General features: G+C 40.6%; 2 protein-coding genes across 6 annotated transcripts in view; one reads left to right on the top strand and one right to left on the bottom strand.

Annotated features, from left to right (window-relative positions):
- irag2 (inositol 1,4,5-triphosphate receptor associated 2) overlaps positions 1 to 7,524 on the bottom strand; it is a 28,824-nt gene extending 21,300 nt beyond the window's left edge. For all 5 annotated transcript variants that reach the window (XM_085436257.1, XM_085436260.1, XM_085436261.1 and 2 more), the window contains exons 1-14: positions 7,447 to 7,524; positions 5,851 to 6,566; positions 4,492 to 4,602; positions 3,486 to 3,666; positions 2,731 to 2,792; positions 2,512 to 2,587; positions 2,202 to 2,360; positions 1,986 to 2,103; positions 1,510 to 1,560; positions 1,272 to 1,349; positions 1,022 to 1,078; positions 811 to 870; positions 412 to 476; positions 131 to 224 (exon numbers count right to left, since the gene is read on the bottom strand). In XM_085436257.1, coding sequence (XP_085292383.1) covers positions 131 to 224; positions 412 to 476; positions 811 to 870; positions 1,022 to 1,078; positions 1,272 to 1,349; positions 1,510 to 1,560; positions 1,986 to 2,103; positions 2,202 to 2,360; positions 2,512 to 2,587; positions 2,731 to 2,792; positions 3,486 to 3,666; positions 4,492 to 4,602; positions 5,851 to 6,511 — 1,773 coding nt within the window. In that variant the 5' untranslated portion in view covers positions 6,512 to 6,566; positions 7,447 to 7,524. The remainder of the gene's footprint in view (positions 1 to 130; positions 225 to 411; positions 477 to 810; positions 871 to 1,021; positions 1,079 to 1,271; positions 1,350 to 1,509; positions 1,561 to 1,985; positions 2,104 to 2,201; positions 2,361 to 2,511; positions 2,588 to 2,730; positions 2,793 to 3,485; positions 3,667 to 4,491; positions 4,603 to 5,850; positions 6,567 to 7,446) is intronic.
- A 674-nt stretch (positions 7,525 to 8,198) lies between these two features.
- Positions 8,199 to 21,985, top strand: bcat1 (branched chain amino-acid transaminase 1, cytosolic). The gene is made up of 10 exons (XM_085437253.1): positions 8,199 to 8,492; positions 10,767 to 10,961; positions 11,300 to 11,410; positions 11,538 to 11,657; positions 11,743 to 11,903; positions 12,090 to 12,232; positions 12,806 to 12,891; positions 13,135 to 13,275; positions 16,057 to 16,128; positions 21,246 to 21,985. The coding sequence occupies exons 1-10, from the start codon at positions 8,463 to 8,465 to the stop codon at positions 21,282 to 21,284; spliced, it is 1,098 nt and encodes a 365-aa protein (XP_085293379.1). The 5' UTR covers positions 8,199 to 8,462; the 3' UTR covers positions 21,285 to 21,985.
- Positions 21,986 to 23,781: the final 1,796 nt, after the last annotated feature.

Raw genomic sequence — 23,781 nt, 5'->3', positions numbered from 1 at the left:
TCAAACTTCAAGCTAAAACAACACTAGATGGATACATTAATGAAGCAGCAGCAGAAAGCAGGTAGAAGTGGCAGTAATACAAGGCATAAAAGAAAGATGAATAAATGAGACAGAGCATGAGAGTGCTGACCTCCAGTGGTGACTGTGCCAGAGCGAGCTCTGTTTGCAAGGATCCCGAGCTGCTCTGGTTCATCCGATAAGCCACTGACAAAGAAAGACTAGCCCTGCAAGAGACAGGAGAAAGGGAATTGATGTTCAGGTTAAGAAAAAGACACTTAATAGAAAAAGTGACGATGAAATGTGCACACAAAATAAAACTTTTCAATCCATTTTGTCTTAGTTGTCCCTCAATCCTCAGTCTAAACATTTAAACTCAAATTTCTATTTTCAGGTTATTTGTGGTTCACTCACCCAGCCAAGTCTGGGAGAATCATCTGCATCTGCCTCTCCAGCTTGTTCTTGTCCACCCTCAGCAGCTGGAGTCAACAACAGATAACGCAATCATGAGTCATCCCAACCCATTAGATAGTTAAAGGCAGTCCGTGCAGTCTACCCTTTCTACACTACAATAAACATGCGGGCCATGAGGCGCGTGTTTGGATAGAGGGCAGGTGATTTCATTCCCACATCTGAACCCAACACACCAAACTGCTAGCGTGTCACTGATGACTAATACAGAGGACAGGAATATGTCGCTGAAGGCTTTTTGTCTTCAGTGACATATTTCTGTCTATAAATAACAACAAAAAAAAAAAAAAAAATCAAGCAAGGTAGAAACTCAAGAGCTGATAGGATGTTGAGCACACCAACCTCTGTAATGGAAGAGTATTCCTCCACTGCTGCCTTCAGCTCATCTATCTGTCTGCTTTTCTGTATAAGAATGCAAATGACACAAAATGTGGGAGTTTTTTGAAAAAACAAAACAAAAAAACCCAAAAAACACTCATTTTATATCATTATGCAAGATTCTAAAGATAATCAGCAACAATAAAATAAAAATTCAACAAGATTAGGTACTGACCTCTACTATCACTGCATCCTTTTCACTAATGACTGCGTCAAAAGAGTGAATCTGCATCTGAGGACAAGAAAAGAGCAGTTACATAATATAAAGAAAGCACAGCAAGTTAAACATGGCAGAAACAGAAATACAATGAGCGCTGCAGATATCGTCAAATACAGAACTGAGGGCATATTTGAGTGAAGCACAGAGAGAGAGAGAGATAAAATAACAGTTCAAAATATAAAAGTATATTTTACAGTAAAGGTACCTGAAGGTCAGCGTTAATATCACACAGCTCCGTTATTCTCCTCTGAAGCTCATCTGTCTCCATAGTGACCTTAAAGTTCTGAGGAACCATCAGAGGGGAGTTAGAGCAGCTGGACACATCCTTTCATGAACAAACTTGTGACATTATACTACGCAAGAGGGCTAGGAATTGCTGAGTGCTACTGGTGTGCGTGCAGTAAGGTCATTCGTTTCACTGTGAACTGTGCTATAATCATCACCTCTTCCTGAAGAGAAGCAATCTTAGCGATGAGACTCTGGTTCTCTCTCTCCTGGATAAAAAAATAAAATCAATATAATAAACATTAAAAAGACATAGGCCATTATTGCGTTTGGCTCTGTTATATATTCTGAGTGTTTGCCCTAAACTACAGATTACTATTATAAATGCGTCCTCACAAGTTATGGTACATACTGTATACAAACCTGCACATAGCAAATAAATCTTATCATCCAATCAGAAAAGATCTCATTCTGAATATTAACACCAGCTGTCCATATTTCAACCACCTGTTTGCTAAAGAGAAACTGATTTCAAATAAGACATTTAAAAAGATCTCAAACAAGAAAGTGCTCAGTTTAAAACAAAAGAAAAAACTCACAAGTTTCATAAAACTACCATAACTGACTGAAAACTGCTGCAAGGCAGCGGAAAAGAAAATAATAAGACGATTCTATTTCAACACTTTTGACTCACCACATGTTTGCTGTGTGCGGAGGCACGGGCTCTGCCTTCCTCCGTACAGCTCAGAGTGGCCTTCATCTCTTCCACCTCCTCCTTCAACATCTTCTCCTTCTGTGCCAGCTGCTGGTTACTGTCAAAGACGACAAGTACAAATGGACATTACTACTGTGACTGCTCTAATACCGTGTCTGTGTTCTGTATGTTTACATGCGCATAAAAGCATCTTACATTTTTGCTTGATTGTGTAGCTCCTCGTTTTCCTCCGCAAGCTTCTGGTTACTCTCCTCCATGCTCTCCACCACCTGCTTGAGCTTTTTTACCTCCTCCTGCAGCTTTTGGTTGCTCATCTGGAGGTCAGCAACACAGTACACCAGCTCTGATGTTTCACTGAGGAAGAAAACACACAAATACACACATGCAGGCATAATGTATCTTAGCTTTATAGATCAAGGGAATGCGTAGGTGGTCACAGACAAATATAGGCAGTAACAGGTCACATTATAAACAAACACTCGGTATTGCACAAAAAATCTCTTACAATTCAACTCTGGATGCCTCCCCTCCAAATGCCTCCAAGCTTCCTGAGGTCACATTAAACAACATCGACCTCCTGGCTGGGGAAAATAATAAATAAATAAAAATCACAATCCAACATATATTACATCAATTAAGCTCCTGGTGTCACCAACACTGGACCCATACACACAACATAAAGGGTATAAAAAACAATCATGTATGTGATCATATGGAAATTCACCACACAGGCTGTCTCTGAGTTTTACTGATTCCTGGGTGATGTCATCTTCTGTTGGCCGTTCCCTGAGATAAACCAGAGAGGACAACACATTAAGATAAGGTAGTTTTATGATCTTCGCCAGAATTTGGAAGGCACTAACTACTCTTTACTTTATCCACAAACATACTGACAGCATTTTAGAGAGAGCTCTCCGACTGGCACACAGTCAATATTATTATAAGCAGGCAACTAGATCGATAGATTCTCTATCTATATCTAAGCAACCTTCGTTGTCAGATGATGATGATGAAGACACCCTTCTTTTCTACTCAGTAACAAGACGCACCAGTAAAAAGATACGTCATGCAGCAGTTACTCTCACTTCATGCAATGTCACTTTAACCAGCCCACACATCAGACTAAGATGCAAAACGTTAATTTTCCATGGCTTCACCTAAAACAAACTAAATATTTTTTTCTGAAATCCACTTGTGAGTGGATATTTAGTTTAGCTCATCCTACAAGAATGCCTTAAAGGTGATTTCTTTTTTATATATGGAAATATTAAGCATCAAGTAGATGTGAAGCCTACTGCCATTAGGACACCTTATCAGATGCTCCAGGATGTTCACATTCATACTGCAAATCTCACAATGTCTGATTGGTTTCACCATAAAATTGCAGACCTAATAAATCCTTAGCTTTTTTTTCCTTTTTAAACTGAAAAGCTTTCGACATACATATTTCTGAAATATAACTGTAACATTTTCTAGTACCCATTGTTGCGGCAGTCATCGATCCACTCTCTCATGACAGCATGGTATGTGTCCAGATCAATTGACACGTCTTTGTGTTCTGGATCCAGCATGTTGCAAAGTTCCTCCAATCCGCTATCTTCAGAGCTGCGACTGGTGGTGTGACGCAGATAGTCCACAATATGGGACACATACACTTTCCCTAGAAAAATAATAGGGGGGAGAAAAAAGACCCGTTAGATACACTTTGATGTTCAAGATATAAAAGAACTTTATCTGATCATAAAGCTGAAGACACTTTTTATATTCTTGTTCATTTCAAGTTGAGATTTTCTTTCTTTGCACAGTTAAACACCCCCAGATACATTGTGACAGATTGTGGTTATAGGTGTAGGCAGCAAAAGCAGTAACCATAGTGACTGAGCCACAGTTAACTTTTTGGTGGTTGGTTTCACACATTTCTCAGTGCCGACTTTACTCAACAAGCTTCAGACAGTAATCAGAAAAAAGCTCTGCGCACCATTTTTCTGAAAATCACCTGAGTAGCCCGAACACAAGAAGAGACTGCAACCTTGGATTTAATCAGATTTGGTGGTTATAAAAAAAAGATATTTTTTAGGTTTGTCTAACTGTTTAAAAATGGTTTTATAAACAGAAGAAAGAGGCAAAAAACAAAAACCCCTCTCTCTGTCTATTAATATGCCATCCATGCAGCACCATGAGTCACAGCAGAAAATCACTAACATGTCAGAAAACACAGAAGCTTCTGTAAAAAAGCAGAAGAAACATTTTCACATTCTGAGATGTGAGAGTGGCTGTGAGCAAAAGCAGGCACAAGAGGAAGGCGCAGAGAGGACTGATACTATGCAAATGTTTTAAGCTGAAGAAATGACTTCTGCAGTCTGTACAAAAGAGGCACTGTTGCACTACGCTAAGTAGCGACTTAAAATTCATTGTTAGGCTTCTGTATTGAGCTAATGGCTAGTGCCTGACTGACTGATTACTGTGCGAGCACATACGGCCGTACCTCTGCGCTGGGTATCACAAGCATGGAAGATGGTGTCGAGCAGATTCTCTTCACAGATAAGACTGATTTCAGCCATATTCTCCTTCCCTTTTTCGGAGGCAACTGAAGGCCCTGAAGAAAACACACCAAACACAGAGAATATTCAGCTGTGTAGCAAAGAAAGCACATGATACATTTTCCTGCAGGCACAGCATGGAGTGTGTGACAGTATAACGAGGAAACATTATCCATTACAGAGTCACAAAAGGAAAGTCACTTCAGAACTACAGCTAGTAATTATTGCTTTTAATTAATAATCTACAGTCTTGAATTTAAATTAAACCGTCTGGAAGCAAAAATCTGAAAATGTTACATAGTTTCTGTCTGAAAACTAGTTCTGAACCAGCACCAGTGACTAAACAAAAGCTCTTGGGCCAAATTTCTGCCACTCTTTCCTCTCACTCTTACAGCCGCTTCCATCCAGGAATTCTAACTGGTCCGATGTTTGATATGTGGCAAGATTTACTGATTGATTTAGTTCCAGTGCGGAGGAAGAAAGTCCAAACAAAAACAGTGACACCCTCCTCAAGACAAGGACTTAAAGAAATAGTTCATGATTTTCTTGTAGTCACTCCTGCTGTTCATCCCGACTGCAGAGGACCAATGCTGGGCAGGAAAATCCAGAGTGCTCCTTCTCTGACAAAAAGCACTGTGCCAGCAGAGGACAAGGTAGAGATGCTCCAGTACATAACATTACACACTTCCAAAGTGCTAGTTGTTCAAACCCTGTCTGTGATGGCATAAAGAGGGCATTGTGAAGTAAAACACATTAACCTCTAGAGGTACCGCTTTGAGTAACAAAGCCAGCCTCGGCTCTAAGACATATTTTTGCACTGAAGCTTTCATGTTGATGCCTGCCACTTAAAAAATCACTTTTTTTATGCTTACTTTGAAACTAAGGATTAGGTAATGTTAATGTACTGTAAACACTGTACTGCATATTTTAACCTATTTTTAAAGATGGGTTAATAAATCAGAATCCAGTTTAACATTTGCCCCCATTGTGTATCCTGCACAATAGGAGTCCACAACTATTATATTATACCTGAAGCATGGCAAGGCTTCTGAAGCCCTGGGGCAGTCTGCTTTGCTCGATTGGTAAGCATGCCTTGCTGAGGTCGTTTGTTCACAAGCGGTTTTAATTCAGACTTTTAATTCAGAAGTAAATCTGCAGTTTGACATCTCCATGCTTTTCTAATCCACAGCTTCGTGACTACAATCATTTTCGAGGATCTATTGCTGATGTAACAGTTTTTGTGCAAAGATAATTTTTGTCAACTGACAGTTTTAATGATCAGTGAAGCTACTTCTGCACCCTACCTCCATCTCCCATAGACAGTCTTTTCACAACCAGAGCTGGGTAGGGTAGCTCACACTCAGCAGGGTTTGTATTGTCTGCAGAACTGAAGTTGACGTTGTAGGAGAGGGTGCTGCGACTTTGGGTGAAGTTACGAGACAAAGGTGGGCTCCTGCTCGGCCTCTCGCTATCAGGCTGTGCTGACTGAGGTCCTCGTGTGAATGTAAAGTAAGGGGAGTCCTTGGACTGGCCCGTGGGAGTCGAACAATACCCCTGCCACGTTTTAACTTGTCTTAAATCACTTCCATCAGCACATCGCCGCTCCCCCAAAGTACTAGTGATAGTGTATGTGACATTAGCTGGTGTGGAGCGGTTGCATGTAGGAGTGGAAGGTGTGGTCAGAAGGACAGAGGAATGCTGGGAAGCTGCTCTGCTCGGCATCCCCATCTCTCTCGTTTTCTCCTTCTCCCTGTTGTCTCTATGGAGGGTCCCTTTCTTCAGGATGGCTTCCAAGTTGTGCCTGAGGCCACACTGAGGGCTGTCGTAACTGTTGGAGGACAGTTTGGGAATCTGGAAAGGTGAATTGGGCTCTCGGTCACCGCGCCACTGAATCGTCTGCAGTTTGCGGCAGATGCTGTCCACGGGATTGTGCCGGCGCGACGGCTGAGGTGTGCAATAGTCCATGCTGCTGATGGCGAGGGTGTGATGTTGGTTTCCTGGCTAGAGGAGAGGCTGAAGTCTGAAAAAAGGACAAGAAAGTACCGTTTTGATAAAAATGAATTAAAATAGAACCTTGCAATATCAAACAGGTTTTTCAGCAGGGAAACCACAAACACTGAGCAGCATAACACCATGAAGCACTGGATAAATAGCACATTCACCACGTATATGACAGCTTATCTTTGGTTGGACTAACTCCAAGGTTAGAAGCAGATAATGGGCAAATAGAACTACAGCGTGAATAGTGTTATATAAGAACGACTGGGGATTTTTTTTTCTTGTTTTTTGGAGGAACCAAATAACAAAAATGAGCTATGTGATCATTCAAGTTATCCAAATATTTAGAGGTTCAGTGTTAGGAAGGGTAAATAAGCAGGAAGATATCTTTTAAAAGGAAAGAGTAATCTATTAAAATTAACTAAAAGCCCAAATAGTTTAATAAGGCATGAATGTAACAGGAGGATATACAGTGTTATATACCAACCAGTCTACAAGGCTGTAAAACGGTAGCATCTCATGATGCTAACAGATTCAAACAAATGTGTTCAGATTCGATGATTCACCTACTTTGGCGCACAGGTGTGAGAACGAGCCAATTAATTCCAGAGTTAGCTTGAGATTTAAAAAAAATACACAAAAGCGGGTTTTTTTTTGTCTCTGTGTGTGTTTTTAGCAAAGCTTTCAGGTTTGTTTGTTTTGTTCTTTTAATACACCCCGTTTCATTTAAGTTTAAAAGTGGGCGTCATTTAATTATACTAAATCTATAGAACGAGCTACTAATTGTACGCATATCTACGTAAAAAAAACTGTGCTATAGGAACATTTAAAGTCAGTCATGCACATGCAAACCTCTTTAAATATCCTTGTTCAATAGTCATACATATGCAGATATTTGTTACCTTTTTAATCTCGTATGATCGAATCCGCCACAAAATGTTTGGCCAACTGTCCAGATGCTCAAGCTGAGCACGCGCACAGGTAGTTGGAAGCTCGAGGCAGAAGGAGTTAAAACGTCGGTGGGTGTTTCTGACTCTAAAAAGTGAGTCAGCACCCCCTCCCTGTGGTTTCAAGGGGACACAGCACTCAGTGTAGCAGGCTAACAGTACGTTAGTCTCGCTTTATAGTCATTCCTTTAATTGTGTCCCACAAGCCTACTCCCCTCCACACTCAGACACAGTCCTATAACCTTATTTCCATTACCAATACAATAAAATAGAACAGGTCAAATAAAGAGAATAGAAAGAGAGAAAGAGACTTATTTCCTGCCTGTAACACAAGGTGGGTTCATTTGATTTTTGTTGCCAGTACAACTCAGTTATGGGACTGGTTTCAATTCGAGAGATTAAGTGTAAGCGGTTTAACAAGTACAACTTGGAGGTCTAGTGCCGGCTTCACTGCCATCACAGCGACCTCAGGTGTGACGTCTCCTCTCTCAAGGTAACGTATCACTATTAAAGCACTGTTAAATGTCAGTGACCATGTTTGTTCTTTAATCTGGTAGTAAGCACATTTCCTATCTCATCTCTATTTCCTGTAATCCCACCTCTTAACCAAGTGTGACAAACACAAAGAGTTGCAGTGACAATATCAGCATTTCACACTCAGCTAATTATTTTAAAGAGAAATGTCGCAATATACAGTATAACACAAACTCACACAGTCAGCAGCTCTGATGATGTTGTTCAGTAGAAATAAGAGTCCAGTACATTATATATCAAAACAAGCCACTTTAATTAGTAATGTGAAAGGGGGTTTATTGCTCCCCCTGACTAAAGCAACTTTCCCAGGTTATATGAATAAAAACTTGTACAATCCAGACACATTTGTATGCTGTTGATTTTTATTGCCATCTTGATATTGTTTAGATTGTTGTCACTGTTTTCAGGGACGCATCTGCGACCGAGCCACCACCCGAATGGCTGACGACAGTACTCAGAGCTTCAAGGTAATGAATCAAATTCATGTGTCTGAATTCTATCAATGTCTTAAAGACACCTACCCTCAGTAGCAGCTCCAGGTGTAGCATCTTGGTGATTCCTCGGCTTCTCAGCACCTAAAAATCTTCCCCGTTCCCCTACAGAGTAGATACTCCGGTTCCGCTGCTTTTCTTCATGTTGCCAAGGGCAGCACCGAAAGGCCTTGAGAGTCAGTCATGAATCGGCGTTCATATTGTGACGACGAACACTTGAAAAACGAATCCCAACAAATCCCAGCACTTAAAGAAGTCCATTTGTTGTCAACCCGAGTAAGCCTTTTCTTTTGATGATGCTGCCATTTTTAGAGAAGGGAGAAAGAGGAGGGAGGGGGGATATGTAGTGCATTCTGGTTCTTGTCACAAGTGCAGCCTGCTCAGCAGAATCCACTTTCCCAGCTCACGCTAAGTAGCTGGGGCTTTGCTTGTTTTCTGACCCTGACCACCTGAGCAGTAGATAGCAGGCTCAGGTAGAGATTAGGGTGGACATGTGCAGACGCACACTGGCCCGGGCTTGGAGATGTCTGCCAACTTTCACTTCCATTGAAAGAAATGTAAAGTTGGAGTTATGTGTTGCAGTTTGACCTGTATGTTTGGTACCTGAGCGTCTCCATTGGTTCTACCCTGAAACCTCTTATTTTCTGACAGGTCAGATATTTGAAAGGCACCTCACATGAAGGGACTCAATTTGCCTTGTAGTGGGAGTACCCAGGTCAGACGCCCTGTGCAGCCTTCTTTCTTCTTCTTGCACATTGTAGACACTCAGCTACATTCATATTTATAGCCATTTAATCCCAGCCGAACACTGGCTGGATGCAGATAGCAGCGAAGAAGGATTATGGCTCATTCTGAGGACGGTGCATGCTGTCACATTCTAAAACTACCACTGCGTTCCGGTGCTGTTCTGTGAAGGTGTGCGACATAGGAGCTAATACTTTGGTTTGTCTGCAGAGAAGACGTGCATCACATTTGTGTATTTATGTTCAGAATGATTGAAAAACAGAATAACTGCACTCCTCTAATCAATTTCACGCAGTGCTCGTACTGCGGTCACTCACCACTAGCCACCGGAACTGTAATCTGGGATTATGGCGCAAGTAACCATCTGCACCAGAAGGGAGTGGATAAAGTGCCGATCTAATCCTGGCCAATTCCAACACACAACTGACTGCTGGCCAGCAGGAAGTGTCTCTTCAAAAGAAGGATCACATTATTCCGTCTTGCTGAACAGCAGGAAAGGACAGCACTCCCAACTGTTCCTTTTTTTCACATAGTTCTTGATAAATCTTTCACATCTCTCTCAACCTGCTGTCACTGCAGCAACACAGAGGTAGCTTGGTGACATCACGGACTCAGAGACTGGATGACTCATATTCAAGGCGTCAGTGTTAATTTGATGCTGTTCTGTTTCATACTTAACCCACTGATCTTTGACCTCTGGGTGGTCTAGTTGAGACAGAGAGCTTCTAGGGGGATAAATATTGCTTTGCTTTTGAATGCAGTTCTCATTTGTGTGTTCCAGTCCCACTGATTTAATTATAAAGCCATATCACTGGAGGTTAACTGTCCAGTTCTTGAATTACCTTGTATCGATGTTGGTGTTACAACAACCCCTGGTGGCCAAACATGGATGGGGTAATATGGTCTAGCATGGTAGCAAAGCATAGCCACGGCCTGTTTATGAACACAGTGGGTCTCAGAGACAATCAATGTCTGTTACCAAAATCAGGCTATTCCAGATGCGGTGCACTGATGACGGCACCTGCATTCCAGTGTCGTGACATAAATGCTTCAAAGCCACTGAAAATACTTTAATAGCCAAATGAGAGCCAGCATTTAGGTAGGAGCACCAGTTGTTGTGGGCAGGGTCACAAAGGTCAACTTCAAAATGAACAGTGCAAAAATGGTGCAGCTGTGTGCTAGATACTGCATCGTCCTGTTGTTTTGTATCACTAATGAAGCATGACACAAGGAGTACTTTATTTTCTATATAACATGATTTAATGTGCTGCATTTGTCTGTGAGGAGAGGTGAGGATTGCAAAGAAAGCCACAGCATGCAGATTATATGCTTATGATCAGAAAGTGCGCTCATGAGACTTTGCAGGGAGCGCTTTTCCCTGATTAGTGGATCAGTTGGTGAAATGTGATCGCAAACGTAAATGTTAACACAGCTTGGATTCAGATTCATGCATCCCTTTATTTTAAAAAAGAAATAATAATAATTCTGCTCTGTGTTTTTAACCAGGCAGTTGACCTGGCTGTTCAGCTGTCCCCAGCTCTAAAAACCAAGCCACATGTGGTTGACTTCGGGACTGTCTTCACTGACCACATGCTGACTGTCGAGTGGAGCGTGACTGAGGGCTGGCAAGCCCCGTTCATCAGGCCGTTCACAAATCTTTCCCTCCACCCAGCCTGTTCCTCACTACATTATGGCATTCAGGTACACCAAACCCCTCCTTATTTTAAGAGTAGCTTACTAGAGTAGCTTTGCATGATTCACATTTCAAATTCTTATTTATGTTATACCAGGCTGTTTTTAACACCTATTTTAATTTGGTACTGAGTAAAGACAAAATTTGTAAAATTCTGACTAATGGACAATAGCACACTGAGCTTTAATGGAATAAACAATTAATCTGTACTGCAGTAAAATAAATGCATATACTAACAGAATAAAGCTGTTGGCATTATTTCAGTTTACAGTTTGAATGTGTGGTTAAAAAGCCATCAGGGTTAAAGAGAATTCAGTATTTTCAATGTTCTCTGTATTCTCAATAGCTGTTTGAAGGCTTCAAGGTATACCGCGGAGATGACAGCCGACTGCGTCTCTTCCGACCGATGCTCAACATGAGCCGCATGGCTGACTCTGCCAAGAGAGCTTGTCTGCCTGTAAGATGGATGTAGAGAAAAACAAAGGGGCTTAATGTGGGAATAAATGAACGAATGAGCTGGGGAAAAACAATGATGAATAGGTTTTTGCTATCGCCCTCTGTCTTTTGTTGTCTCACTCCTCCAGGCCTTTGATCAGACAGAATTGCTGGAGTGTATCAGGAGATTGGTAGAGATTGACCAGGACTGGGTTCCTCAATCAGACTCAGCAAGTCTGTACATAAGGCCAACATTTATTAGCACTGAGGTGAGGAGGATGGTGACGTTCTTGTGGGGGCGAATGTTTTCTAAAACTGAAAAACAATTTAATTTCCTTAATGTGTTTATGGCAGCCTTCTCTGGGCGTAAAGCGGCCTGGCCGTGCCTTGCTGTATGTGATCTTGTGTCAAGCTGGCTCTTATTTCAACTCTGAGGCAGATGCCATCTCCCTGTGGGCTGACCCAAAATACACACGGGCCTGGAAAGGAGGAACTGGAGACTGCAAGATGGGAGGGTGGGTAGATGCATACTGCATGAAAGCTTGCTTAAATTTCCTAAGATATCAGCCATGGCACTCTGATATAAGACTTAGTTTGATTTGGTAATTAAGATTTTACAGTGTGGGTATGTATAACACGCAGAACGATCAAGTCTTTTTTTTACAGGTGTATCCTAATGATCTTACTTTGGATTTCCACAGGAACTATGGATGCTCCCTGTTTGCCCAGTACGAAGCAGATGATTACGGGTGTCAGCAGGTGCTCTGGCTGTATGGACAGGACCACCAGATAACTGAGGCAGGAACTATGAATATTTTCCTGCACTGGATCAATCAGGATGGAGGTTGGTCAGTTGCAGAGACTGTATCTTAATAACGATGACGCTACTTTCAGGGGCTCCGTATGTTTGGTATGGCAGAATTACACACAAAAGTCACCCCCTGCTGGTCATTAGAAATAATGTAGGTTTAAAGCACTGTATAGAAACGATGGACATAAACCTACGTCTGTCTAATAAGCAGGAAGTGGTGACCTTTCTAGTCAAAGAAAGAACTTAAAGCTCTTTGGATGGCTGTGAGGAAACTACACTGCTAGTCACTTGATTTATTGCCTCAGTAAACACTTTTCTGATGTGTTTATGGTTTTTGTTGCTAGTTTTAAACCTTCTTTACTAATGTGTCCATTTTGTAAATTGCTCAATTTCAACCATTTTTGTACAGTGGGTCTAACAGGAAGTGGAACTGCTCTTAGGTTGAGGCTTCATAACAGTCCACAAAACCAGGTTTTACATCAAAGGGTACAAGGTTATCTTTTAATATACAGTCTATCCATAACAACAGTGAGAAAATATTGCCAAAAAACCTCATATTTCTTTTATTTTTTATTATATCAAATAATGTTTTTCTTTTTCTAATAGAGGAGGAGCTTGCAACTCCACCTCTGGATGGCATCATTCTCCCAGGCATTACTCGACGGAGCATCCTCGAACTAACCAGGAAATGGGTAACAGACACACATAGAGTCCAGATGTGCATATTTTTAAAAGAAAATGAGATTTCCTGTGTAAAATTTCATGTAATCTGTGAAGTTGGTTTGATATCAGTAGCTGCATGCCTGACTCTCTATTGTTTGATGGACAGATGAACACACTTTTAACAACAGCAGCACAACAGATGCTGATGACATATCTCAAAGGTTACAGTGCATGAACACATTTTCAAAAGATTGCTGTTCTGTTTTTTTCAGGGTGAGTTTAAAGTGACAGAGCGCTACCTCACCATGAGCCAGCTATGCTGTGCTCTCAAACAGCAGCGGGTCAAAGAGATGTTTGGCAGCGGGACTGCCTGCATGATCTGCCCTATTGGACACATTGTCTACCTGGGAGAGGTACTGTAGGCATGAGGGACAAACAACATGTTTCCTGTCTGAAACTAATTTATATACATTAAATCCAATCATACATTAAGTGTATATACACTTAATGTACTGTAGTGTGGATCACTAAAGATACTGATACGTGTTTTTGTTAAAGATATTTCACTTTATTCAAATTTTGCAGCAAATGCTATAGTTTTAAAAATGTTAGTTGAATATACTAACAGTATTTAATGATAACCACCAGTGAAGTGTGATCATAAAATCCTGGGACTCCTGGGAATCTTGGGCTAAATAGTAAGTTTAGCTAACTTGGTATTCTTACACTCACTAGCCACTTTATTAGGTACATCTTACTAGTTCTTCCTTCAGGTTTACCTTGAGAACTGCGTTAATTCTTTTTGGCACAGATTCAACAATTCAACAAGTAGCATAACATAGCTGTTGCAGATTTGTCGGCTGCACATCTGTGATGGGAATCTCCTGTATCACCACATCGAAAAGGCACTGAGATCTGTGAATGTGGAGGCTTGGTTGAACAGTGAACTCATCGTCATGTTCAAGAAGCCAATTTGACATGATTTGAGTTTTGTGACAGGGAATGTTATCCTGATGGAAGCAGCCATTAGTTGGTGGATACACTGTGGACATAAAGGCAAAGAGACAGTCAGCAACAGTGCTCAGGTAGGCAGTGGTACTTAAATGATGCTTAGTTGGTACTAAGGAGTTCAGTATGTTCTAAAACATATCCTCCACACTGTTACACCACAGACAGGATGGATCCACAGTTTCATTTTGTTCTGACTCTACCACCTAACGACATTTTTCCAGTCTTCTGTTTTATGTTTTTGTTTTAGCCCATGCAAATTGTAGCCTCAGTTTCCCTTTTACTGCTCAGCTGTAAAATTTGATGGGGTATTTTTGTTACCTCATCGGGCAAGTGGGCGGCATGGAACCCAAGTTTGTGATTATAATAACAATTATAATAACTTAGATTTGTATGGCGGTTTTCAAGAAACCCAAGGACGCTTTGCACAAGATAATTTTGAGACCGGAGCAACGGTGCAGCCACTAAAAATCTTGAACGAGTTCGAATCTCAGTGACTTCAAGGTCAGAGGTCAAGTTTTCAAAAGTTTACTGAAATCTTTTGAATCTGATAATTCAAGAATGAAGGAACGTAGGATTTCTAAAATGATGCCATTGGTGAATCTACCAGTAATGTGTTAAAAGTAACACGTTACTGTAATCTGATTACTTTTTTCAAGTAATGAGTAAAGTAAGGTATTACTATTGCAAAAAAAGTAATTAGATTACTGTTAGTTTCCCATAAGCACGCTGCGTTACTGCATCAGTAAACCGTGATTTTGTGTGTGAGAGTGTCTCATGACAATGACGTCCGAGCGCGACATCCGTGGCAGCAACAGACGTGTGCAGATCAACAGTGGATATTATGGAGTGCAGGAGAGAGTACGACCATGCAGCGTTTAAAGCTTGGACGTACTTACATTAATTTGAGTTTGATTCCGTAAAAAGTGACTAAAAACACTGACGTCTGCTGTACGCTCTGCGTGGGAAGAAAACGTCTTTCGACAGTGAAAAATGAAACTTTAAATCTGAACAAGCACCGAGCACGCTGCCACGGGAATGTGACATTCACAGAGAAACCCCCGGATCCCCCCACTGACATGACCACTGCGGCACAGCACAAACCTCCACCCATCCCACTCCTGCTAAACAGCTGACAATAGATTTAAGAGCAACAGGACTTAGTGCCGCTGAGTCTTTGATTTTATTTATTGTTTGCTGTGTTTTACTTGCATCTATTTGAAAGAGTGAGTGTAAACACAAAACATTATTTTATTTTATATGCTGGAATATGCAGAAAATAGGTTTGAATATTAATTTGATTTCATTTGAACAAAGTAACTGGATTACTTTCTTGAAAAAGAAATCAGTAATTACTCACTATGTAATTACTATGTTCAAGTAACTTGACCAGCACTGCGGGCGGTCACCAGTAATTTCTTAACTGATAAGTCTGGCACCTGCTGTGGTCTTCTGCTGCTGCAGCATCTGGTTCAAGGCTCGACATGCTCTTTTGCATATCATGGTTGGAACAAGCAGTTTTTGTCACTGTTGCCTTCGTACCAGCTCAAAGCAATCTGACCATTCTCCTGCAACCCCTGACATCAACAAGGCATTTACCCCCAGAGAACTACGGCTCAGTGGATATTTTCATTTTTTCAGATGATTTCCTGTAAACCCCAGAGTTGGTTGTGTGGAAAAATCCCAGTAGATCAGCATTCTCTGAAACGCACCAATAATGATGGCAAATTTCCTTAAATGGCCTTTTTTCCTCCATCCTGATGCTCACTTTGAGCTTTAGCATGTCAACGTGGGGATGAGCTGTTGAATAAGTATATCTAATAAAGTGGCCAGTGAGTATACAGCGCATCACTTTGCAAAAAGTTTTGCCATGTCACATTCTGCTTAATCACAGCTTAAAGAAATATACATTTTGTGATTACATTTCCCTTTAAGAAATTATAATGTAAGGAAAAAAGCCTGCTCCACCATCTGTATTTGATTAATGGTTTAATATGAAAATAGCATACTTTAATACTTATAGGGATTGCTTTGAATAATGAGGCTCATGGTATCCTGTGACCAGAACCCTGTGGCCTCTTGCGTTAACTCCATCTGCTCACTTAATGTTCACCCTTTTCTCTAAACTTATTTTACAACAAGTTGATTTGCAGAGACAATAAAATTATTAAAACTGTGTGTTTTAGAACTTGCATATCCCCTGTCGAGATAAGCAGTCAGTGACATCACGGCTCACAAAAGAACTCACGGATATACAGGTAGGTGGATGCCCACACATATGCTGACACTGTTTTCCCACAGATGCCTGCTCGAGCTTAGTAACAGCTGATTGAACATTTATGTTCTTTACACTCCTTTTACCCCAAGGATTCTTCTCTCAAGTATTATTAAATTACTTTGAATAAAGCCTTCAGTAATGCGAAACACTCTAACTTGAGCAGTATCCTACAAAATAAAAGATGGGAGCTGGATTTACTGGGCTAAATGACAGCAGTGTTATAATTTGTCACAGGCCTGGCTTGTTAGTTACTCACTTTTGGTAGACAACAACTAAAAGGTTTCGCTGGAAAAAAGGCAAATAAATGGAAATGTTACTAAATTAAATGATTAATGTGGCTGATGAAAGGCAAGACCTATTAAAAACAAATATTCCCTCCAAATATTCACTTATCTTGCATCTCCATAATTGCATTACAGAACGGTTATCTGAGTGGTTATTATGTAAGTCATTGAGATAAAACTATTAAACTGTTATTTTTTGAACAAACCCCTGTCGGTCGTTATTTATCATACACCCACCGATTCCATTATTTTGCTGTAAGTACATAATAAGTGAAATATCTCATTAAGTAATGAGTAATGACTTGGTAATATTGTACATGGCCTATAATCAGGTCACATTTAAAGTCTACTCAGCACTGCAGGTTTAAAGAGATTCTTAATATGCTTTGCTGAAGGCTAGATTTGTGTTAATGAGGCTGTTGTGTATTGCCTTCTTTCTGTTATTGTGCTGTGCAATGAGCCTATTAGCAGCGATATGAGCTTGAGTGTGATCCTTACTTTAGTTCCTTGTTAGTTCTCAGCACAGTGCATTTTGTCCTCAAACAGTGTTTTCAACTGAAATGTACCTGTGCATGCTTAACAGATGACCTCAACATCCTACATGTTATAGAAACAAACTGACGTACAGTATATAGCCAAAGGTATTTGCTGGTCTGCCTTCACATACATATGAACTTAAGTAACATCCTATTCTTAGTTTTCACATGATGTTGGCCCACCCTTTGCAGCCGGTTGAGTGTGTTTATGGGAACTTTTGACCATTTTTACAGAAGCACATTTTTGATCTCAGCCCCTAAAGTTAGGCGAGAAAGCCTGGCTTGCAGTCTTCAGTCTAATTCATCCCAGAAGTGTTCTGTTAGACTGAGGTCAGGACTCTGTGCAAGCCAGTCAAGTTCTTTCAGCCCAAACTGGCTCATCCATGTCTTTATGGAGCTTGCTTTGTGCAATTGTCCACAGTCATGTTGGACCATCTCCAAACTGTTCCCACAAAGCTTGGAAAAAAATGTCCAACATTTCTTGGAATGCTGAAGCATTAAGAGTTCATTTCAACTAAGGAGTCAGGCCCAACTCCCGAAAAACAGCCCCACACCATAGTCCCCCTTCACTTTGCACAATGCAGTCAGGTGAGTACCATTCTCCTGGCAGCCGCCAAACTCAGATTGCCTGAAGGAGAAGTGTGATTCATCGCTCCAGGGAGCACGTCTCCACTGGTCTATAGTCCTCTGCTTTACACCATTGCATCCATCACTTTCCAATGCACTTAGTGAGGTAAGGCTTGGATGCGGCTGCTCAGCCATGGAAGCCCATTCCATGAAGCTAGTCTGAAGGCCACATGAAGTTTGGAGATCTGTAGCGACTGACTGCAGAAAGTCAGCGACCTCTGCACACTGTGTGCTTCTGTGATTTTACTTGTCCTACCACTTCTGGCTGAGATGCTGTCATTCCCAATCACTTCCACTGTGGAACATTTTGTAGCGAGGACAGTTCATGACTGGAAGGTTTATACGCCTGTGGGAATGATTGGAACACCTGAATTCAATGATTTGGTAATATAGTGTATGTTTAGTATCAAAGCTATTCTCCATACACAATGTGATGCAGCTTGAGGTCTAAATAGGCCTAAAGCTCTCTTGGCTCTCTCACAGGGTATCATCTTGCTCCATCTCACCCTATGAATCTTCCTCTTCGTCTTTTCCTCTTGCTTGGCAGCTTCATTTTCAACATCTTTTGTCCAGTATTCCATTATCCCTCCTCTGCACATGTCCAAACTATCTCAGTCTTGGTTTTTTTTGTCTCCAAACCAATCAATCTGAGCTGTCTCTTTAATGCACTCATTTCTTGTCCTGTCTTGTCTGTCCCAGGGAAAATCAACTCTTCCACATCTAGCTTGGCCCCCTGGCTTTTTGTTAGTGCCACCATCTCCAAACTATACATCATAGCAGGTCTCACTACCATCATGTAAACCTTCCCTTTCACTCTTGTTGCCATCTTTCTCCTGACACTCGTCTCCACCCTGTCTGCACTCTCTTCCTCTCTTCTGCACTGTCCATTACTTTAGATAACTAGGCTTTAAAAAAGGCATTTAAAATCATAAGGCTTAGTCTAGGATATTTGAATTAATCTATGAATAGGCTTCAGAACCAGTTGTATGTGTCAGTTTACACTCGTAAGGAAAAAGCAAATAGGGAGGCAGGTAGCAAATGAAACTATAATGAGCTTGAATGGAGAGAAAAAAACAATTAATGCCCCTGCAGGGAAGTAGCAGGATGAGTCTAATAAAAGTCCAGGCAAAGTATTTATAACAGAGAAAAATCAATGATCCGAATGGGTGATAATTAATGAGAGCAAACCAAAAGGGAAGCAACTGGGAACAACTCCAAGACACAAGCAGGCAGGCAGGTGGAGGGTAAACTGACACATTAGTAGCTAATAGGAAACAGGGGAAACAGTCTGGGAATCAGAAAAACAGGAAGCGCTCCAATAAACACAACACTACCAAGTTAAACAGAAAGTGACATCAAGCAGTAACAAAAGAGAAAAGATTATCTCACTTCTCTAATTTGCTTCCTCATCTCCTCTGTTCTCCATCCTCTTGACTGTGACCCGTAAACCAATCCCAGCAGTAATGTGTTTTGTTTGAGCTCCAACCAAAAAAATCTATGATGCAGTTGTGACACATATAATATTTGACTGACATCGCTTTAAAAAGAGGCTCCAAAGGACAGATGTCTCATATTAAGTGCCAGTTGACTTGACTCCCGTCTCTTCCTCAACTCCTTCACTCACATCTCTGGTGAGAGTCACTATAACAAAGTGAAAGTAGTCGAAGATGTGCAATTTCAGAAATGAAAATGGAATATAAGAAACAGAAGGCAGGGACAGACAAGACATGGGCGTAATCATAACAGAGAATGTCTTCAGTGGTACAGCAGATAAATTAAAAAACCAAAATAAATAAAACATTTCTGCATGTTTTCTGTGTGCTGGATGTGAAACTACAGGAGGCGGTATTATAAAATTCAGTGGCTTCTACCAATAAATTAAAAATCTTAAATGGACTGGGTCTTATTTGGCACTTTACTCTTGCCTATGGATACTTTGGCATTCAGATTGGAGCAACCAGGCTTCCATTTAGCAGATGACATGCTTTACCTCCAGAACCATAGCCACCCAGCATCTGACTTGAACTTCTCCTTCGAGATCGTCGTGTACTACTACGTCTACTACTCGTGGCTGCTACTTTGTTGTGCTCTTGCACTTTTACTTCTGCACTTGTACTCATTTTACACTGAGGGTCACATAGGGCCCACTTTGTTTTCAATGAGCTGTGTGCTGGTGTACACTCGGACTGATCCTCCTGTGCCTTTGGTGGTGCCTCTCAACTGCTCCAGTGCTGGCCTATGCAACTGCATAGCTATAGACCCATATGCGTTATCACCACTGATGAAATCACATAGTGCACAGTATAGTGATCAGAATGAAACTTCCTGCAAACAAACTAAAAGATGGCAGCTGTCTGGACTTGTGTGGGAGATATTAAGTCATCTAAGGGTTTATGATTCTTAAAGGTCAGTTACCTTAACTGTTGATCACATCTCCTACATCCTTCGGTGTTCTGACATTCTGGACTGCAGAAACTGAAGGACTTTCAAAGCAGAATCAGTTATTTTGACTACATTTGCATTGGAGGCCTCACTACTGCATTACAGTGTTATAAAGATATTATGTCTTCTTGGTCTCCTAAATGTCCTCTAAGCACTTTGATTAGTTTATCGCTTCAACTTGCCTTCTGTCTGTCTTCTTCTCTTTACTTTCTCTGCTCTCTGTTTGTTTTTTTGTTTGTATTTGCAAGTCTGCGCTGGTCAATTAGCATATCTCCTCTCTCCATCATCCAGGCCTTGTAAGTGATATGTGCGACAAATGCACTGCCGCCATCTTTGTGTGCGATAACATCCTCCTTCGTCGACAGAGTAGAGACAGTCGCTGGCCTAATGGAGAGTTGCAGATAGGGGCAAAGACAAACTCCCGAATTCTCTCATTAAGCTTGTCGTAATTGCACAAACCCAATTATTGCCTCAGCCTTTTGTGATCTTCAAAGCCAAGATGCTGCAAATGAAGCCTCGAACAAGTGCGAGAGGAGGAGGAAGAAGAGGATTTGGGGGAAGAGGGGCGAGGGGACGGGGTTGGAGGGTGGGGGGGTGCGTAGCTTAATGAACAATAAAATTGACAAAACGCTGGAAAACGCTGCGCTCCTTCCGCAGCGCTGTTAAATCTGTTGACATTTCATTTGGAGGGAAGCAGTGCAGTGTTAGCCCCCCACACACGCTCTTCCTCCCGCCCCTCTTGAAGACAACATTGTGCAACAAACAAACGAGTGGTCTGAGGCAGCAGATGAAAGATGGGTTTACTAAGTCGCCCTGCTGTTTCTCTTTCAAGTTAATTAGAAATCACATTCTTTTGTTTCCCCTTCGCAGGCGTTTATTTACTTTCTCACTTCGACCATTAGAACAAATTTGCAACATGAGACACAAATAATTGGATTTGTCTCCGCGGCTGTCACGGATTGGGGAACATTTTGTTTTGATTTTTTATTATAGTTCCTTTCTCTGTGTTGTGTTGTGTTCCGTTTGGCGGCTGAGTTTGCAGATTCGCTTACGGATATTTGAGTTCATTTTTTGATTTGTGTTGCGCTCGCAATTAAGCAGATTGAGGCGAGAGAAGTTTAGTACTTAGTGGCATGAATTTTCTTCTGTGCGGGCCCCAAAGGACCAGATTTTCACGTAACCTTTTCGTGACCTTGGTTCTGTTGCAGTACGGACGCACACCTAGTGATTGGACTTTCATGGTGTAGCAGTGTCGAAGGAGCCTGGACACAGTGAAGCAATGTAAAGTATGTGCAATATTTGGAATTTAACTGCAATATAAGTGACTCCTTTACTTAGGTTTACACTTAAATTTAACACAAACACAGAACTGTCCAAAGTAGTTAATAAAGTAGGATAACGTCTCATGCAATGCTGCACAATAACTTACATTATCCCCGCCATGAGGACTTGCTCTGTAACTTCTTCCCAGCATCCCAGCGTTGATAAGTTTCACATGACTGCGTAAGAATTTCAAAGTTGCTACAAAATGTCTTGAACTCGTGAGGTCTAAAATAAAAATATGAACTTAAAAGTCAATTTCTGTCAAGGATGCTTATGTTTTAAACATATTAAAGTTGTGTTGGAAGTAAAATTTTCATTTTCTGTATGATGAACCAGGAAGCTGAACAGAAACAGAACAGAAACAAAGGTGTCTTCCCTGACTGGTTGGTTAGTGTTGCTTATTGAAACTGGTTGTAAAAAGGTATACAGTGTGGTATGAAAAACTTACTTTGGTCACTAGCAGCTTTGACCTTACAGGGTGCAGAAACATCTTTTTCCATTCAGGTGATGAACTGCATCAAGGCCTCTTTAAGAAAATGAAGAAATACTACCAAAAAGCACCTACAGGCCTTTCATTGGTCATTAGCAGGCCTGCAGTGCGTATTTTTACGATCATGTATAAAAACACAGACATGTATGTTAATTGTGATATTTTTCTTTTTATCTTCATTATATTATTGAATAAAACAAACAGTGATGAATAACACAGCCTCTCTGTAAGAATGAATAATAAATAATAAGAACATAGTTATTGTTATTGTCCTTCTTCTTTGCAGCATACATCAGTTACAGGCGCTATTAGTGTCACCTCTTGATTAACACCTGTTTGCAAATAACCATGACAACACATTCCACTAAAAAAATAGTCTAACAACATGTATTACGAAGCACCAATGTGCAGGTATACGTAACATATATGTCAACAGCATACACCTACGCATGCTCATAACATGCATGTGATCTAATATATATATATATATATATATATATATATATATATATATATATATATATATATATAAATTTGAGTGTTATAAAAAAAAGTTATGATTCCCAAAAGCTATATAGATATTGATAATCCTGGAACATTCAGCAGTTTTTATAGCAAGTTTCATCCAGTTTGATTAACGCCTCCAATAGGAGTTAGGAAACAGATCTAAGTACGCGGACATCACTCGAGTAATATTTTGAATGGTGAAAAAATAGAAAATAAAAATATGGAACTGGAAATCATGATAACGGTTCCACTTAAATATAGACTACTCTGATGAAACTGACTAGAAACTGTTAATACTGTGTAATTAGCCATGTTTTAAACTTAGCTTGTAAATTGAGCTCTTGTCCATAACTAGCTTACTAGCAGTTTGACTCTTATAATCAATAAGCAGTGATTAGGAGGTTATTAAGGGCAAACTCAGCTAATGTCTCAGAGGACACAGAGTTTGGTTTTGGAAGAATAAGTCAATAATAATAATAAATGTTTTCTAATGGTTAATAAAGGGCAAATAAGCTACAAATGTACATGCCTATAAGCCACAAGTTAATGGTGAATATGTGTACCTTAAGATAAAGCTTTATCAAAATTAGATATAATATGTTAATTGCTGAGTTTTACTGGCTGCTGGCTGTAGCCTCACAGTTCTTAATGTAACACGAGAAATGCATCAGTCTCTCACCGTCACAGCACCTAACACGTAGCTGTATTCAAAGATTCTCTATGGGGTCTTACCACACATCATGGAAGGAAAACTTATTTCCTTCTTTTATTTGCACATCTAATAAATGAACTGAACTCTTTCTAGCTCTCTTGGTTTGGCAGATATGTAGGAAAACGTATGAGGTGTAAGAAGAAGGATGCAGTCCCACATGCATCTCACCTCTGTATTTTCAATGTGAGGAAGATGTTCCATTCAAAAGACCCTGTCCTTGACAAAGAAAGACCCTTTGAATGGAACACATGATACTCTGTGTGTGTGCTGGAAATCACTACTTCTTTTTCACTGAGACGTTTGCGGTGCCGATGCAAGTCAACATCTAAAGAATTTATAGCAGCGTGCAATGGTTTTAAACAAAGTACTAATGCATGAGTAGTTCTATAATGCTCCAGGCTGTATGTTGTGGGTCATTACACAAAGCTAAAGAGATGTATTTACCATTTAAATTGTATATTTACAAATAGTTTAAAAATCAATCTTAGGATCAATAACAGCATGGAATGCCAATTTGAAAGAGTTAACAGGTGGGTTCAGAAGTAAGCAAGCACATCAGGTGGTTAACTTCCTCTTTGGAGAGTGGTGAGAAGTGGGCAGGCAGTAATAATAAGAGGGTGATTGTGCATCCAGAGAAACTCCAAGGGAAAACAGAGCTGAATCGACTGACTGGAAAACGAGCTGAGAGATCGAGGACCTGAAGCTGAGATGG

Source organism: Copadichromis virginalis, linkage group LG17 (genome assembly GCF_057382275.1).
Source record: "Copadichromis virginalis isolate Kocher_CV1m ecotype Utaka linkage group LG17, C_Virginalis_male_GT1.1, whole genome shotgun sequence".
Classification (NCBI taxonomy): Eukaryota; Metazoa; Chordata; class Actinopteri; order Cichliformes; family Cichlidae; genus Copadichromis; species Copadichromis virginalis.
This window is presented reverse-complemented; position numbering and strand designations above follow the sequence as displayed.